We start from the raw sequence: 19619 nt of genomic DNA, 5'->3' as shown, positions 1-19619 counted from the left end.
TGTGTGCTTGAGTGTGTACAAGGCTGATATTAACACGAGTCTCACAGCCATAAAGACTCTTCTTTGGCCCACAGGTGGAATTCAACAACTGTAAATAATTTGAAGTGCGTTCTCGCCAGCTTTGAAATAAAGACGATGGCTGGGGCCCACAGAGGCGGAGAGAGGGAATTACTTTTACTTGGAGATCACAAGCTGGAGTAAATTTGCTGTCCGTGAACATTAGCCGGCATTAGATGATTAGATAAGAGGTTTAGGAGAGGAGAGAGCTGCTGTCAGGACTGTATCTGTACTTTTCGCCGGGCACTTATCGCTTGAAAGAATGTGTTGCTAATCTAAAGCACACTGTCCGTCTAGCATGAGTCTCGAGCTGAGCGGAGACATGGATGGGATTACGTTTTATGACTGTACATCCTGTAGCTCCACTACATCCCACACAGACAATGCTGAATGTTTTTCCATTTAGTTTTAAAGCTTTCAACTGCTCCCAACTCTCTCTCTCTCTCTCTCTCTCTCTCTCTCTGTCTCCCTCTTTCAGTGAACAAAGACAGTGATTCACAGAATTTAATTCTCCAACAGCTTTTAGAGTTTAATAGACTATTTAAAAATGAGTCGTATGCTTTTTAGACATATGTTAAATGACAATCACGAGCAGGGAACTGATCGTTCTTTAAAGTGCACCCTAGATGCATTTAAAGGCTTGTATTGAAAGGGCGGTAGTAATATCTGTGGAGTCTGAATTTGACGTTTGGGACGGATTAAACAGCAGGCAGCCAAGTGCTGAGAGGATCAGACACAAGGTACACATGTGGGTGTGCGGGGAGGAGGTGAGCACTTTCAAACTCCCACAAATTTAAAAGACTTGTCAAATAATCTCCGCTGGCCTTAATAGCTTTGGTGGAAATTGAATTTTTTTTTAATATAAATCTTGTCTTATTTTACCGGCATGTCTCTTATGAAGAATGACAGGGGAAGCCTACTTCTTGATTTCTTTAGCTTTTTTTATGTGTGTGTGTGTGTGTGTGTGTGTGTGTGTGTGTGTGTGTGTGTGCTTTACTGTCTAATCTGGGATCCTGGTCCATATGAACACATGTTCATTCTGTGTTCATATCAAATAAACAGGGAGATATAAGATGATCGTACTACAGGAAGAAAAGATGGATTTACAATAAAGGGGGAGGGGGGGGTGTCCACAAATTGGGCTTTGAAGACGGATTGCCCCAGCGGTGGTGGGGTGGGCAGGGCCAAGGCCCGCGCAGACGCCAGATCTGGGTCCCGGGGGACCCGCGGAGACAGGGGGAGAGGGCTCAACCTCTTTAATTGCTCTCCTAATTAAAGCCGGTTGCTAAGCAAAACACACCTTCCATCTAGCGAGCGCACGGGAAGAGACAAACAATACGTCATGGGGCATAACGACTCTACCGCTCAGGGCAAACCGTCAATTATTATATTTTCATTCTGCCATTTTGTCATTAAAGAATAAAAAACAACCCTGAAAAAATAACAAAACAAACAAGTTTGCTTTCCTTGCCCTGCAGAGTTTGTTTCATACAATGTCTCTGGCTTTTCCAGTTAAACATGATTCTCAGTGAAATGATGTGGTAATTACTGTGTGATTAATACGACGAAAATATATAAATGTTATACCTTCAAATAGTTGGACTACGTGATTTGCCCAGTTGGGCTGACCCAAGATAACTAATGTGCCTTGGCTCACTTTCCTCTTCCTGAGTACGAATAGGGAGTGCAGTCCATCAGAAAAGGTTAGGGGGTTGAAATCAGTCCATTTTGCATGTGAATTTGCCTCGCGCCCCCCCCCCCCCTGCTCTAATTCTCATTTTTGCCGAGCAGGCAGGCAGGCAGGCAGTCAGTCACAGGAGTGAGCTGTGCTGCCTTTTCTCCAGGAGGAGCAGCTGCACTCCCCACAAACACACGCCTGACCCCCACATCAAACCATTTGCACACGCGACCCCTTTTTTCCCCCCATCAAGCCGACAGAGACACAATGCACACAGACACAAACACACACACACACACACACACACACACACTTTGAGAGGAAGGGGGGGGGGGCACTAGGGGTAGAGGCCAACAGACAACACACAGTTTTAGTTACATCATGCAATAATAATAATCATCATTATAATAATAATAAATAAGTATGAAGGTTGCATAGAGCAAAATAAATTGAGAGAAGTTGAGATGACATGAATGTGGAAATTGGAGATTATTTATGCGAACTAAAGACTACCAGTGTGAAATGGGTGTAGCATCCTCTATGGACTACACACTACTGATAATTCTCCCATAGCAATCAGCTAGTACTAAAACTGCTCTGATGGTCTAAGCAGAGCAGGGTGGTAGATGAATTAAATGGTGTGAACTTGAAAAAGGTGGTGGAGAGAGGGAGGGAGAGGGGAAGAGGAAAAGAAGAGAGCGGAAAGCGAGAGGGCGGGAGCAAGCGTTGCAAATTAAAAGGCATGAAAAATGTGCCTACCATTATCCAGATAAGGAGAGGCCGTACCTTCTGAAGGGTCGAGACGGCGAGCCCTTCTGCCGTGTTTGGAGTTGTTGTGTACGAACATGTTGTCGGAGACAGCCAGGACATGGCCGTCCACATTAACGGTTGTCGATACAACAACCTGCAACGAGAGTGAGAGAGCCAATCGTCATTAAGTAGACTGTGCCAGTGCCCGAGCGAGCGGCAGCACTCGCAGCAGAAGTCACTCAGGCCCAACAGTAAAGGCCCCATTTGATCATGCAGCCGCTTTGAGAGAGCTTCTTCACACAGACGCTGTTTCTATTCACTTGTGCCTTTGTTGGACCCAGGCTTGTGTGTGAGGCCAAACAGAACAAAGCCTGCACCCCACAACCCACCCACCCACACACTCACACACACACACACACACACACACACAAACACACACACAGAGACCCACCCACACACTCACACACTCACACACACACACCCATACACACACACACACACACACACACACACACACACACACACACACACACACACACACACACACACAAACACAAACCAACCCCCAGTCTGTGTCACAGCATTAGTGCCAGGCTCAGTGTGCAACACAGTTAATGGTGGAAGCCTGAAATATGTTTTGAGGAGGGCTTTGGTGGAGGATGCCCCAGCCGCTTGCTGGTTGCCATCTTCTTGCAGCATGGTGCTTTTTTTTTCTGTTTGTTTGAGTTCTCCTGGTCACCGTTCAGCGCTCCCCGCATTGTTACCCCGGGCTTTACTTTTCTATGCCGAGAACCATACAGCGACTCGACACCTTCAAAACAATAAATGAAAACCCATTTCATATGGCCCCAGCGTTGGGGCGCGAACTCCAGCTACTTGGTTTATTTGCCAAGAAGTGAGGGAAGAGGAGGGAGAAATTTTTTTTAATCCCTTCCTCGGTTTCATGGTACAACTCCCCACGGGTTTCGCATTATTAAGACAATAAATTATATCACACCAATCAGAAAAAGAGTCTGTTTCCACACCTTGAGTAGCAAAACAGAATGGGAGCCGTTAAAACTTCCCCCTGTGTGTTGGCTTTCAGCTTGGGCTGTTAATGGCCTATTCCAGGCTACAGGAGACAAAGTGGTGTGCCCCCCACCCTCTCTCCCATGAACCAAAAGAGTGCCTTCAGGATCAACAAATTAAGATATTCACAAATTAGGATCAATCCTCTCCCATGATGTTGGACAAGATATTATCATAGCGCTTTTGTAGAGGTCATAGCGGATATATTTGAGAATGCTTATCTGTTCATCCCAGCTCTCTCAAAAAGGCATTAGCCTTTATCAGAGAGGTTACAAAGTTTAATTTTCATTGCTAAATGGTTCATCGTGAAATCATTTTCACATTGTTTTCTATTTTTGGGGGGGATGTAGTCGTCGAGAGTGCACTCTGTGGAGGGAGCCCGCCTGTCAGCGAGTCAAAGAGGAAATCTCCTTGAATCAAGTCTAAATAAAGCACATTCAATTTCTTCTTCAAGGAATATAATTAACCTTTACTGGGATAAGAGGGCTCTTCTTTATTTCTCCCTTAAATGAAAGACACTGGCAGTTACAAGTGTGCCTGCGCCGATAAAGGATGAGAGCGTCGCTTAAGTGGGGGGGAAACCGATACCTGCCACTCATCCCCGAGCCTCCATTTTGTATTACAGAGTCCTTTTCAAACCCGGTACAATTACAGTTTAATCTGCCACTTAAGTGAACACATGGAGGAGAGTCAGTCATGTGCTCTATCTGCCATTAGCAGTCTCTCAAATGCTGCCTGCGGCTCCTTTTTACCCTAATAGTCACCATTCACATTGATCTATTGATATATTGATTAGTTGTTTTATCTCATTAGGAGCAGGCTGGGGTGGGAGAGGGTTTGAAATGCGGGACAAGGAGATTGGAGGGGATTTTGGAGAGGGTGGACCGAGCCCCTCAAATGAATTAGCGAGGGCCCCCTTCTTCTGTCTGTTTAGTAAACAATCCCAATTATACAGTTGCATTTAATGTCTGGTAATGAGCTTTCTTTGCATGTGAATAGGAGGGGATTGGCGCTTGAATGGGGAATGTGTTTTCCATGAGGGGGTGAGAGGAACAGAGAGAGAGAGAGAGAGAGAGGGAGAGGAAGAGAGAGAGAGAGAGTGAGAGAAGGAGAAGGAGAAGGAGAGAGAGGGAGAAGGAAAAAAGTAAAGCCCCCTGCTCAGGTTCATTGGGATGGTGATTGACCTCGGTATGTCAATGGAATTCGCCTCTTTTTTTCCCCTCTCCCTCCCTGCGCAGAAGTGAAAGGGCTCCATTCTTGTGTCCAGGTTCAGAGTCGGGCCGTGGAGAGGATGATGGATAGGGCCCGCTCCGGCCTCCAGCTGCTTTGTGGTAGTAAGTGGGGAAGGGAGGCATGCAAAAAGCACGACCTTGCCAGCAGAACACCGTGGATGGAGCATCTGTGAAATTTACTCTGGAAATGGCATTTAGTTCAGCGGCGAGGAGGCAGGGATGAAAGCCAAGAGAGTGGTCTCTTTAACGTCAACGGTTTCAAAGCCTGGCTTTTTTATGTTTTACTCTTTATTTCATTATTTTATTATTTATTTTTTACAAAAACACCCTTTCATTTTTTTTTTTTTTTTATGGCTATACTGCCTTGCAATAGCAGCAACTTTATGCAACGGAGATATTTTTTATCTGTAAATGGGTATTTAATTGTTTAAAACAAACACAAAATCTACCCTCAATCAAGTTGGCTTTTTCTCTCACTGCTGGACGCCAAACTATTCCAAATGAAAACATATTATAGAGAGGAAGGGGGGGAAATACATGTTTTGTTGTTATTCTACAGACTAGTGTTTTATTTAGGAAGACTTTCAAAGAGTAAAAATAGAAGGCCTCTTTGACTGGTGTGCTACCAAGCCATCTGCTGAGTGCCTCAGAGAGAGAACGCATGGAAGAGTGTGTGTGTGTGTGTGTGTGTGTGTGAAGCTCTGAGGTTTGAGCAGCATCAGTATGACTCTGCTCTCCTCTCTATCTTCCCACACACACACACACACACACACACACACCTCTTCAAGGTGCTGAGGTAGCGCAAGCTCCTGAAAATAGTGCTGAGGGGCCTGACACGCCGTTAAGTCCAGTTAAACCTTGGGGAAGGAGAGGAGATTAGGCCGGGAGAGACCCAAGAGAAGCCCTCCCCATGACTGGTGGCTCCATTGTCGACCGCCAGATCAGTGGTGACGGATGCTTCTTTTAGTCACCGCGGAGACAAAGAGGACACTTCCACTCACTCCTGGCTTGACCTTCTGCTCTCAACGCATGGATCAATATCTCCAATGCCACTTGCAGCTCCAAAGTATGAAAAATGAAAGCCACACTGCGTTATTTTCAAGGAGCTCTGCTCCCAGATAGATCTATATAACCCTCAAATATATATATATACACACCTCAGTCGAAAGTGTGCTGGATGACTGGTTTGGTCAAACACTACAAACACTGACCAAGGCTGCGGGTGTCAATAAAACACTTTTGCCACACACACACACTGTCGAGTGCTAAAGATGTGGCAATTATAGGAGAAAGATGGGTAGTGCTACTATTCTGATTCTTGAGCAGTGTGCTTTATATTTTCTTAATTTACACTAATGCTGTATCCTAATTGATTGATTCTAATTGACATGTTGTGATTGACAGAGACGGTCTGTGTTGAACTGGTTTGCTCTCCTCTGTTTGAACACAAAGGCATCCATGAAGACTGTTGGGAGAGTTTATTGAATACAAAAAAGTCCTGAGCCCAGCTGCATTGTTGACTCCCAGGGGAGCGGCCCGCTACGGTTCGAACTCTGGCCACTCTGGCCTCCCAAACCTGATTAAATACATCTGCAAGGCAATAAGGCTCCGCAGAACCTGAGGAGGGGTGGGAGAGGGCCAGCCTGGCCTGTTTTTACTTTAGAATATGCAACCATTTGGGATGGAACACACCAGTGAGTGCATGTGTGTGTGTGTGTGTGTGTGTGTGTGTGTGCGTCAACTAGAAGAAATAACAAGAAATGAAGAACAGTGAAAAGTGTGAGTGTGAGTGTGAAGTACCTGGAATCTGCGCATATCTCGCGGGTTTCCTGCATTCTTCAAGCAGTTCTGATTGCACTTGAGGAAGAATTTCAAAAAGAATCTGAAAGAGAGCACAAGAGGGGAAGCCTCCCCGTTAGACAATCAATTCATCTCAAAATAAACCTTCACAAGGCAAAAAAGCTTGCTTGGCAAAATCAATGACACTGTAAAATACACAACAAAAAACTTTAAGGAAAGTGAGGGGGGGATCAAATCTTCAATGGGAAAAGCACCTAGGAACCCAGGAACCAACTGTAGACCTCTTGGCTGGTGATAAAACCTCAGCCAAGCAAAACAAGATATAATCATAGAGAATTTTATTCTATCTCTTCTCTTTTCTTTCTGTTACAAAAGCGGTTTCTCTTCCCAATGGACGAGTCTGTTGCAAGGTGCCTGGCTCCGTCTAAAGGCGGAAGCTTGGGGGATCACACCACTCTTTTACCACCCATCTGCCATCAACATACAGGAAGTCACTTGATATTCCTCCCACCTCTTCCTCCAAACAACCACTCTGCAATTAAAGCTTAACGTGCTCAATAGTGAGGCAAATTAGGCACACCTGCGGCCAGGGCTCATTTGAGGAGCATCAAGAGAAGGACCTAACAAGGTGAGAGCATGCCACAAAGTTATAGTCCTGTCAGGCAATTAGGTTTCCCCCACTTCTGGGACATCCGCACAGGGCAATTATGGCGCAAATTACAACCTGGCTAATCTTCTGAACAAATGTCATGTCTGAGAGGGGAAGGGGAGAAGGCACCCAGTGCAACCGGCTCCCTCTGCTCTTAAGCTGACACCTTTCCCATGTGAGGGACCCCAGAGGACCAAGGTGGAGTGCATATGGGTGCATCCCTCCCTCACTCCCTCCCTCTCTCTTTCTCTCTTTCTTTTTCTCTCTCTCACTCTTTTCTTCTGCTTCTCCACTTCTTCGTAGAGCTTCATTACTGCCCTGTTTTTTAAATGTAACCCTTCTGCCATTTCCTGGGAGATGCAGGGAGATGAGGGGGGCTTAGGTTGGAGTGAGGGAGCTGCGCTGAGAGAGCTTAGCGTCTTTCAAGTGTAATTTCTAACAACGCTGCTTGCTAGCGCTCAGTAGACGTGCACATATCCGGTGCTGATTCCTCCGCTGATTTCAGAGAGTGAAGAACATTCAGCCAACATTCCTGTTGTGTTTGTGCATGGGTTTCTCCAATGCGCGGAAATATGGAAGTCACATGCAATACACAAATATTTATTTAACTCCATCAGCCTATTCTGATCCCTGAGGTTAGTTATATTTTTCCTCTTTTTTTTTCTGTCAGAAATGCAGAGATTGCATCCCACATTTTGATGTCATGCATGGCTGATTGTGTTTTTGTTGAGTTAACAAATGCATTCCGCTTGGCAAACACTGGGGTTCGACGCAGAAAGAAGTCTTTTTTTTTCTCTCTCTCTCTTTTCTGTTTTTTTTTTTTGGAGCTGCACACTTCAGGTCTCCAAAGGGACAGTGGCCAGTACAATAAATCAAAATGTGAAATGGCATCTGTAACCCTGAACACCTCTCCTGTTCCTCCAGTCATTTATACACATTCTCCAGCCGCCTCCCCGCAGACCGCACGAGACAGAGGCCGAGACAGAGAGCGAGTGAGAGAAGAGAGAGAAAGAACGAATGAGAAGGTCTCTATATTGTGTGTCAGAAAAATCTTTGCCGTCCAGCATCAATACAAAGTCCTTTTTTTTCATGGCCTTCGGATGCAGATTGGCCTGTCATCAGATGAAGCGAGGTTGGCGATAAAAAACCCTGATGCTGTCATTAGTACATTACATTTAATTGTGTACAGTGTGTTTCCAGTGGCATCCTTCCGCCCATTATCAAAATGACCATTATGGGCACTAATTCTCTGACCCCCGCTTTATTTCCCCACGGACTCATAATCTTTCACAGCAGGTATTGGAGTAAATCAACCCTGAAATATGGCCTTATTTACTCTCCTCACTCTCACACAGACACCCGAGTTCCACCTAACAAATGGCCTCTCTGCCACACACACACACACACACACACACACACACACACACACACACACAGTCACACACACACACACACACACAGTCACACACATACACACACACTTGCAGGCAAGCGCACATAGACTATTGAAAAACACATCATAATGAAGCCATGACATTGTCATATCACCAGCACTCCAAGACCTCAGGACAAGAATATATTGAATAGAAACAGTTGTTTTGTTGGTGCCGCTGAGTGCTTATAGCTGGAGATAAATGTTCATGAGAGGCCCCATTCTGATGACAATTAACAGTGCAGCTTATTGAGAGGAGAATGATTTCAGCCCCGAGGCAAAGAATAGCATCTCTATAAGAGACGGAAGAAGAGAACCACGCAGCAATAGGCAAACAAACAAACAAACACGATCGCAAACATTCACTTTGAAGTAAACATTTCTTTTCCTGCGCCATTGAAAACCAACTCTGGCAGACTCCTGAAAGGGCCCCGTCTCCCCCCCCCCCCAGGCTGCATAAAGACTGACCTGCTCATTAAAAGTCAGGCCAATCACTCCATGTTTAGCTCATTTATATTTACTTTTATGAAGTTGATTAGCCAAAGCCTGCTTCTATCTGATGAAAATAATTTCCATTGTAGTCCTAAGTGCCATCGCAATATCCCCTGCATTAGGAGCAGTTTAAATTCTACATGGGTATTGTGTAAATTGGTCCTTTGTGAGCATGGAAGCAATTACAACCAAACAGTTCTCTCTCTCGCTCGCTTTTTTTAATGGCTAGAGAACTTTGTGGTGTTGTTCGGGACGATCAGAAACAAAGGAGGCTGTTAAATTGTAATTTAATGGAATATCAAGGAGTTCACAGCATTAGATGTTGGCAATTGAGAGCAAGGGAGAAAATTAACTGCAATTATGTTTGATTAAAGCTATCCTTCTCAATAATCAGCAATTCTGACAGGCCACAGGGCTCTGGTGACTTCCAGTATGGCGAAAGGTGTTGAGCAATATTAGGGCCAATAAAGGGGATATTAGCATAGCTAATTACAGCACCGCAAAATCCAGCGAAAGGGACCTCTGTGTATTGTAATGTGCAAAATAATTGGACGAGGCAGTTATCAATTACACAAGAAGCGAATTTGGTTTGTCAGAGAAAAAAGCTGTGCCGACGTGTTTAATTTCTCCGCTGCAACCCCCTCGTCCACCACCCATCCCTCCACCCCCCAGCCTCCACCCCCCAACCCCTAGCCTCCCACGTCCCTTCACCCAGTTCCAGAGGCACTCACACACTTTTATCTCCTACTGCAACTTACCCGTCGACAAATCACTGATAAAATGGTCTTTGCGGCCCAGGGCCGGGGTAATTAATACAGCTTGTCCTTTTGCTCTACACTTGCCAGTGCTCCTTTACCACCTAACCACTGTCACTAATCACGTAATAATGATTTCTCCCCCTCTGGTCAAAGAGAGAAAAAAGTAGATTGTCTCTTTAGAAATGCACGGGGCCTTGACGTTTTAAGCAGCCAGGACTTCGCAGAGCCTATAATTGAGGGGGGGTTGGGAGGGGGGAGAGACTTTTAGTCATGCCAGGACCGTAATGCCCCTCGTCTTATCTCAACTCATAAGATTGCAGGATCATTTCTCTGCCAAGATTCAAGGAGAGACACAAATGAAATATATGGGAAAAGAGACAGGGAAATAAAGAAAGGTCTCCTTTTCTTGTCCGTATCTCTAATCCCTACTCCATTCATCAAACGAAGAGACATTTAAAACAAATAGAGGAAGAGAGGGGATCCTCCTGTTTGCTACCGTTGTAATTGGTGGATGGGTTTAGCCTGCGCTACTGAGTCTGACTCCCATCTCTCTCTCTCTCTCTCTCTCTCTCTCTCTCTCCCTCTCTCCCTCTCTCTCTCTCTCTCTCTCTCTCTCCCCTGTTCCTCTCCTCTCCCTCGCCAGTGTGACTTAATGCAGGAGCACAGAGGCTGTGGAGCCTGAGCCTGAGCTCCATACCCTGGGCTATGTCTCTATTATTCTAATGCAGATCTCAGATCAGAGGCAGTGGGACTCACATGAGGAGGAACAGGAATAATAAGTAACCATGTTCAGCAGCCAGGCCATGCATGTTAGCATTACATGTGCTGAGCTGCGTGTCTTCCTCATCCCAGTGATATTGCCAGGAGTCTTTTGGGTGTCTTTACGGCGGAGCATGCGCATCTCACACCCAGGAGAGGAATCAGAGTTCCCATCATCGGCGGCACTAATTCTTTCCTCGATGAGTGATAATGGTTCACTACAAGCCGATGTGTTTTGTTTTGCCAAAGCCCTCTTAGTACTTCATACTGTTCAATTCGACGTGAACACAAGCGACAGAATGACGAAAGAGAGAGAGAGAGAGAGGGAGAGAGACAGAGGGAGTGAAAAAAAAAAAAACAGATTTTTTTCCCCCTCTCTCTCTCTCTCTCTCTCCCGCCCCCTAAGATGAATGGTTAAGAGACTGTAAAGAAATACAATGGCAGATGGGTGAGATCTCCATGTCAAGGCCAAAAAAAAGAAAAAGGAAGAAAGAGGAGGCCTGGCGGTGACGGTGATTGGTGGCGGAGTGGTCAGTGCAGGAGCTTCACAGCGGTCTGCGCTAATTGCTGGCAAGGTGCTGAAAGCAGTGGCCGCAGCTGTGCGGCTCGGCAAGGCAGGCCATCAGTCGCGGCCAGTATTGATTACCCAGCAATCCTAGCCGATCGGGCCCCCTTCAGCCCGCGAGACAATGTGCTCCCCTCAGAAAGCCCCTGTAATGAGCGCTTCCCATACAAGACTACATTCTGCTGACATCAGATCTCTACACACAGATAGTACACAGGTCAATACATATTGGATTTCCAAAATGCTGGGGTCTTAATGTCAGCTCCTCTCCTCCTGCTCCGAGCCACTCCTCATTGGCCGAGCCGGCAGGTTGGCGCACTTAGGGCCCAGTAAAGGGTGGCGTAAAAGACAGGAGAATGCAGCCAGCCATTAGGGTGATTTATTCTTCAAATGTGGCATGACAAATTGCTTTAACACCAGTCTTATTAAATTCTTCTCTTTTTTTCGTGCATTTTTTTAATGTTATGGATCCCCTCAGATGGACACATGACATCATGGTGGAGGCGGTGGGGAGAAGGGTGGTGCGTTTTACGGCAGGAACCAGATGGCCCATTGTAAGCGTTCTGGTTTTTTCCTTTTTTTCTGCTCTCTCTCTCTTTCTTTCTCTCTCTCTCTCTCTCACTACACTGGGCTCCACAATACACAAAAAAGAGTGTGCTGGTGATGACAGCATTGCCAGCGCTCTTGGAGCGGGTGTTTGGGCCTGTTCACGCTGACCCTCACGTATGGGGGGAGATGTCGGGGGGTTGCATGGAATATTCATGGCCTGACTCCGGGTTCAGCAATCAGTGGCCTCTGCTTGCTAGGCGGATGTTCCAAACATGGCGGCAGCAGCAGCAGCAGCATAGTGTCTATGTCTGCACGCGCCGGAGTTATTTTAGCTCCGCTCGCTCGTAGTAACCACACAACATATTTGTACTATGATCACCGGGGGAGCGGCCTTGCCCAGATCCTATCATTCCTTTATCTCTTGACAAACACCTCGCCATCCAACATTATCAGCTTTTTCTGAAAATGAACTATTTCTTCCTCCAATCTCCAGTAAAGCTCCCACAGCCTCCCATTTCACGGAGGACCCTTATCTGAGAATTTTCCTGCCTCCTTTTTTTCCAGCTGAACTTGCTGTCAAGAGAGTGTTTACAGGTGCCGTGATCTCCAGCATTACACACAGTTTATATGAAGCAAAGTGCTACGGAGATCCAACTAAACCTGGAGTTCAATCTATAGCCTCCATCCATGTTTTACCGCTATTTAATTTAATCTACAAATAAATCATAACTCCATTTGAAAAATACGATAACCTCTGTTTCCACGCTGTGCCCTGTGCGCTACGTGGCTGTGATTGACAGAGTGTGACTCGGTGCGCCGTGGACATGCTCTCCATGTTAAAATGGAGCTGGAGCTGGAGCTGGAGCAGAGGCAGTGGTGGAGGAGGAGAGAGGCGTGCTCCCGCACACTCCCCAGGCTGCGTCCACATGCACACTCCCCAGGCTGCGTCCACATGCACTTGAACAAGGCTGTAATTTACTGCTGCTGGGTTAGCATTCTATGGGCCTACTGTCCCCCCCAGCCCTCCCCTCTCCTCCCCTGCCCTCCCCTCCACTTCACCCCGCTCCCCTCTGCTCCCCCTATCTCTCCACACTCTTTCTTCCTAATGTGTAACATGCTGTTGACATTATTTCCCCAGCAGATCACGGGCCCTGTCAATCAGTCTACATTTTGTCTTTGGCTAGGTGCTCATTAAATCTCTCTCCCTCTCTCTCTCTCTCTCTCTCCCTCTCTCTCTCTCTCTCTCTGCTCTGTCTCTCTCCCACTCTGGCGGTGTACCTCCTGTCCCTCTCCGTCATGCTCTCTCCCTCTTTCCCTCCCTCCCTCCAGCCCTCTCTCTCTCTCTCTCCCTCTCTCCCTCTCTCACTTCATCCCTCCAGCTGCTCTGTTTGCCTGCTCTGATCAGCGAGGCCCTGCTTTCAGAGTAAGTCTCCAGCATCATAGGTGTCACAGCCAGAGGTCCCTTGCTGACTTGTTGCAGGTGCCTGTTGGGGGTCTTATCTCCTCTCTGTCCCCAGTCCCCTGTGTCTCCGTGGTGTGTGAGCAGATTGAGCGCCGGTGCTTGTGGAAACAGCATTGTTTTAAAGAGCCTTGCCTCTCGCCATTGTATCCTGGGCTCCCAGTCCCTGCAGCCCTGCCTTTGATGTGGGGCCCAGTGAGGCTCATGTTTCCGTGGCTGAGGAGGGAACAGGGAGAGCTGTCCTGATGGGCCTTTGAGGCGCTGGGCACGCATGGCCACTGGTGCTGCTCTTAAAAACTCCGTCTGGGCCAGAGATACTGGAGCACCATTCTTTGTGCTCTCTCTCTTTATCTCTCTCTCACTCTTGCTCTCTTTCTTCTTTCTTTTCTTTTCTTTTGTGTTTTTCTATCCTTTCCCCTCCATCTAAAATTAATATGTTCCCAGATTCTTTCAAGACTGCTTTAATTAGGAACTGTCATCTTTGCGGATTTTAATTATTAATTAAAAACAGGAAGAGGAGAGAGAAAGAGGGAGACAGAGCAAGGGAGAGAGAGAGAGAGAGAGAGAGAGAGAGAGAGAGAGAGTGAAAAAAAAACACATTTCAAATCAGGCCAGAGCTTTGCAACACACAAAAAGATGAAGACGAGAAAACACACACACACAGAGACACACAGACACACTAATGCAAAGCTTGCCTGATGCAGAGCTCTCTGGTCTCTGGGATCCTGATTAAAAACGAATTAAAACACGATAAATGATTAATGGGAGCCCAGCTCCGAGTGGCAATTATTAGTTTTAACGCAGGTAATGCCGCCTAATGAGCGGGGCACATGTGTGCTGGGCCTTAACTTCATTACTCCGGCGTGTCAACACAGCACAACACAACCCCACCGTCGTTACGTCACCTCCTCTCCTCTCCTCTCCTACCCGGGGTCAGGCCTGCACATGGCCCCCAGCTCCTCCAGCTCCCAATCAGGGGCCAGACACACGGCAGGGCTGGGGCTCCAACCACCACAGTGTTTCAGGTGGGGGGAAAAACTAATAAAAATAAGAATACTACGACAGTGGAAATAAATTAATAAAAATCAAACAGTTGTGTACACAAAGGGAGGAGAGATTTAATAAGGCCTCAGTCGAACATTTCCCTCTTTAGTCAAAGAAAGCCCGCCTCCACCAAATGATGGCTTGTTGTTTTTTCTCTTTTTTTTCTTTTTCAGTTTTTTTTTCCTTTTTTTTTTTTGGAGTGGGGGGGTAAGGAGGGTGAAAAAAGCATAGCTGACTGCTGCTTGAGAGGTGGTCCTGGACTATTTGCATCATTTTATTCCTAATGTATAATATATGCCCCCAAAGTGAGCGTGAGCATAGGGCAGTTATCAAGCATGAAGAAGCAAGCGAGGGTGAGAGAGCGTTAGCGCTTTCAAGCACACACTGCAGTCTAATGCAGGCAAGAAGGGTCAGTTACTCCCGGTTAAGAGGGCACCCATAAGAAGCTAAGGAACTGACGGGGGCGTGAAGGGTGGGTGGGACACAGAAGTATGTTTGTATACGTGTGTGTATGTTTTAAGACTGAGAGCAAAGACAGAAAAATAGACATATTAAGAGAAGCAGGATTAGGAGACACAGTGTCCGCAGATGACGCGAGTGCCATATTTTGTGAAACAATAATGCTGCTGGCAGCAAAGATCCTTGTTTCTGATTCATCTAGGGCCGTATGGCAAAGCTTTGTCAGTCTGTGCGGAGTATAAATTATTCAGGGTGAGAGATGGCAATTACAGGGCCCTGCACAACCAAAATGAATATTTTATGAGGACTAAAACTGCTCTGGAATGAATCATACACACGGCGGCTCACACACACACACACATACACAGACACATGTACACACACACAGATAGACAGTGTGCTTATACATGGCAGGATCAGGAGCCTTACCCTCCTTTATATTGTTGACTGAAACCAAGAGAATTCTAATAAGCAAATATATTACAGGTTAACATTGTCACGGGTTAGTCAGGCACACTTCTGGTCCTTGTCCATGGCGTGTATGGAGTGCCGTGCACCTAATCATGGTCACCTTGCATGTTTGTTATCTATAAATTTAATTGGAAATGCGTGCTGATAAATCTCTATTATCGCGGGTATGATTCGTTTTCTATTGTCTTCATTTCAGAGGGCTAGTCTGGGCCTTTTTTTTTCACATGTAAAATGATTTCTGTAAGTATCGTTCTCATGTTTCTGCTTTCTTTCTTTAAGAGCAATCATGACTAAAATAGAATACATTTTCCTTTTGACCCTTGTGAATATACGGAGAGAAAGGGGAGGAAAGAGAAACACATTGAAACGCTAATGGAACGGGATTATAGGGACTGGACGCCTAAAGCAGAGTCTCTGATAAAGGTTTTGTCTGTTCGACTTCCTGCGAAAACTCCAGCTTTATAATACTGAAACAAAAAATAACATTGTTCCAGCGACTGCATAAGGAGGGTAACCTTGTTGAATAGGTATTGTGTTTGCCCAGCTAGTGATACCTTAGCTTTTGTGAGAAAGAAGCAGGTCAGGTCTATGACATCACCACGACACAAGTGCCTCTCTGTGCGGGAGGATTTCCACTTTGGTGGGAAAATGCATCAGGAAAAAGGCTTTTATCTACATGCTACCCCCCCGCCACCATTGTTTATCTGCCCAAAAGACAGAGGAAAACAAGAAGGGTATTAACAACGTTGATCATTTCATTAAGGAGAAAATAACTGACTTTTTTTTTGGTTCCTAAATTCATGTAAAGTCACAGCGGACTCCAACAAAAAAAAAAAAATCCCTGAAATGACAGAACACTCAAAAGCTGGAGAGAGTGAGGGGGGAAAGAAGGAGAGGGGGGGAAGAGAGAAGGAGAGAGGGGGGGAAGAGAGGAGGAAAGAGCTCTACCATGGGAAAGCTGGAGTTTACAGCATGCTCGGCTACATCGCCTGAAGTAGCGGCTGAGAAAGTGACAGTGAGAGAAATGTAAAAGAAGTGCTTTCCGAAGTAGCCACGCAAAGTGATAGTTGTTATGAAGACAACTGACACCAATGGTTTTCCTCGTCTGGCAGGGACATGGCTTTTCAAAGAGGGTTATCTGTGAATAATAAGTGTTCACACAGTCCTGACATACACACTCTTACATATGCACACTCACACAAACACACAAAGGGGAAAAAAGATGCTTCTTCCTCTGCGAGAACACCAAGTTGTCAACTCAGTTTTGTTGTGGAGGATTTGAGGCATAAATAGACACACACACACACACACACACACACACACACACTCTCGCATGCATAAACGTGTCAGCTTCCTAGTCTCTGTCTCCTTAAGGGGCTGTGTCTGTGTTCAGACGGGCAGACTGCAGGTTATTGGGCGACAATCAGGAGCTTTATTAAAACATCTCTAGGCTCCGGCGGTGGCATGGGATGACAACTGATGTGAACAAAGTGTCCAAAAAAACAAAACACTCCCAAGGAGTTTCTCCAAGCTGCCACTAGAGGGCTTGCCTTTCAGGACCTTAGAAAATAAACTGGTGACTTAATGCAACATAACATGAATTAACTCTTATTATTTTTGACAAACTGTCCTCTCTCCTGAAAAGAATGTGTATCACAGGATCATGTCATCTTTTTTTTGAACATGCCCCATGCGCTGGAAAAGGTCAAAGGTCTCGCTTGATTTAAACATTTGATTCTTTTCTGATTTGGGAAATCTATTTGCACATATTATGGTGTCAATTCATGATTTGTTTGAAAGCAATCTCCAGCTCTAATCATGTAGGAAGCCCTCTCTCTCAGAACTACCAGGGGGGCATCCGGCACGGGAGCAGGACCAAATCTTGTTACCTATGTACAATGCTTTATTGGAGCTATGAAGAGGCCTAGCTCTCCCAGGAGTAAAGGACCCCATTAATTGCTCATGTAACTAGGGATCCGGCGCAGGTCGTGCTTTCATACGCCGCCATTTATCCTGACACGCAGAGACACAGCTGCAGGTCAGGATCCCAACCAATCCGGGGAAATCGCCAAGGAGCTAAGATAATGAAAATTTCTTCATGTATAAAATCCTTAATCAAAATGCTCGTGGTGTCATCCTCTCTCTCTCTCTCTCTCTCTCTCTCTCTCTCATGCTCCCTCTCTCTCTCTCCTTCTCTCTCGCCTTCTCTCTTTCCCTCTCCGCGACTTAAATTAATATACAACAGAACCTTTGGCAAAATTAACATGCCCTCATTCGACAAACGATTGCAAGTCTTAACATCAGATGGAGATTTGAGATGACAGGTGGAAAGGGAACAAAAAGGAAATAGTATTTATAAATATATATATATATACAGTATATATATATATATATTTCAAATATATTTCCCAAGGAGAGTGAAAATACATCAACAAGAATAACTATTGTCAAACAATTTTAAATGTAAATTTTTAGAAAGTGCCTCTTTTATTGGTGAGGTTATCTTGCCTAAATGGTAAATGGAAAGTTTCCAAGCGTACGCTTCCGTATGTACGCAGCATCCTCCTTAGAGGAACAACTAGTTTAGGAAACTATTGCAGAGGAAAACAGCTATGGCTGCTCACACTTTTAACGACCTGAGGGAAATACAGACATGATAGCTCTCTATATTAACCAGTAGTGTATGCAGGACCCTCATATTAGGTCTCTGAAACGCTGACAAAAAAAAACAACCCTGAGTTTGATAAATAAGCATCTCCATTAGGCAATAAAATAGTGGAATATTGAGGTGGCGGTGGATGTGCATGCTCTGTGACACCTCAGGGAGTCGTGGGCTCTCCAACCAACTTCCCTCGCAATTGGAACATTTCATTGAAAAGACCCATCTAAATATTTGCAAGGTATTTAGCGGACCTCAGCCTTGCCAGTTATCTCAGTGTGTTTGCCTTATAGTTGCTAAATTGCCATCGTTCTCTTTTTTTTTCTCCATGCTTTCTCACGGCATGTTCAGAGAGCTACCTGACAAGGCGTTCTACATTGGCCCCACAAGACAAAATATCAGATCCTCCAGTAGTCACAGGAGGACTCTCAATTTGTACTGAGACATGGGCCGCTTACACAGCCATCCCCAATCTGCATGGAGGAAGATTAAACATTCAGTTTGTTACCTGATAGGCCACAAGGTTCAGTGCTTACCATACAAATGGAAAGCATTACCGTCATCCTTCAACATGCCTAGTCTCTGCTATTTTATTATTTGTGATATTTACTTCAGGGAAATTATGATGCGTGTCATATTTATCTTCATGAGAAATAGGCATCGGAAATTGAAATCACCTTTTTTTTCTTGAATGAGAGGCTAAGGACATAGCTCCATGCTAATATGCTTCATGAACTATAAAATTTAGTCACAGTGCATGGGTATATTATGGCCCTGGCTTTAATGCTCCACACATCAGGCAAATTTCTCTGTGTTAAGCTGCTACCCAGAGCCCAGATTCAGTTTGATAATCATTATGCTTACATGATGGTACAAGTCTGTGCCTGTGGATTTATGTCCTCTGCTCAGCTCCCGGCATTAATCTGCCACCCAATAAGCTATTTGCACTTATGCACTCAGTGAGGAAAATTGAAATAGGGTGTAAATTTGCTGGGTCTTAAAACTGAACAAGTACAGACAGATATTTTTCACCTGATAGTACTCATTTTATGTCAAGTAAACACAATGCTACTCCTCTTTCATGCATTTCTGACTCCAAAGGGCTTATTTTTTTCTGTTTTTCTTTTTTTTAAGGAAAACATGCATGCTGGGAAAAAAAATGAATATTGTAATATAGTACTCAGACATCTGCTGGCTGAATACATGAACGCTTGTGTAATTCGGCAGAGAAACAATGTTTCTTCCTCAATTCTCTCCGAGTGGAGTTTGCCTGGCAAGTCTGCTATGAGTTTACTCCACCTCCCATGCATCATGTATGAAAAATAATAACAACAAGAAGGAGAGAAAAAAAAAACAAGACAGTGAAATACAACAAAATAAAAGTGATTAAAACAAAGCACTGGCATAAACTCATGAAAACCAACTGGAGAGCTCAGCAGAGATACTAGCAGACAGAGAGAGAGCCAGCATGGCGTATAAATATATGTATTGGCCCCGGTGCCCCCTTGACAACTCAAAACACAGAGTCTATCGAAGGGGTCCTGTGAAGTCTGACCTGCAGCCTGCGCAGCTGTTTGGGCTGAAGATTTATGGCTACACATATTTCTTCCAATGGCCGACATGATGACCCAGGGCCGCGAGTGCCAGAGAGGCTGAGCATCTATTTCATACGAGCGTGTGGGAGAGAGGGAGACAAAGTCAAGTGAACTCAATTGAGCGCCCCTGATAACAGCGGCCT

The 19619-nt window shown here is 45.4% G+C and overlaps 1 protein-coding gene across 12 annotated transcripts in view; it reads right to left on the bottom strand.

The window, feature by feature from the left end:
• The window catches only part of ebf3a (EBF transcription factor 3a), a 95866-nt gene that overhangs the window by 34032 nt on the left and 42215 nt on the right, over nt 1-19619 (bottom strand). For all 12 annotated transcript variants that reach the window (XM_031560607.2, XM_031560608.2, XM_031560604.2 and 9 more), the window contains exons 7-8: nt 6586-6667; nt 2522-2639 (exon numbers count right to left, since the gene is read on the bottom strand). In XM_031560607.2, the coding sequence (XP_031416467.1) occupies nt 2522-2639; nt 6586-6667 (200 nt within the window). The remainder of the gene's footprint in view (nt 1-2521; nt 2640-6585; nt 6668-19619) is intronic.

Source organism: Clupea harengus, chromosome 23 (genome assembly GCF_900700415.2).
Source record: "Clupea harengus chromosome 23, Ch_v2.0.2, whole genome shotgun sequence".
Classification (NCBI taxonomy): domain Eukaryota; kingdom Metazoa; phylum Chordata; class Actinopteri; order Clupeiformes; family Clupeidae; genus Clupea; species Clupea harengus.
This window is presented reverse-complemented; position numbering and strand designations above follow the sequence as displayed.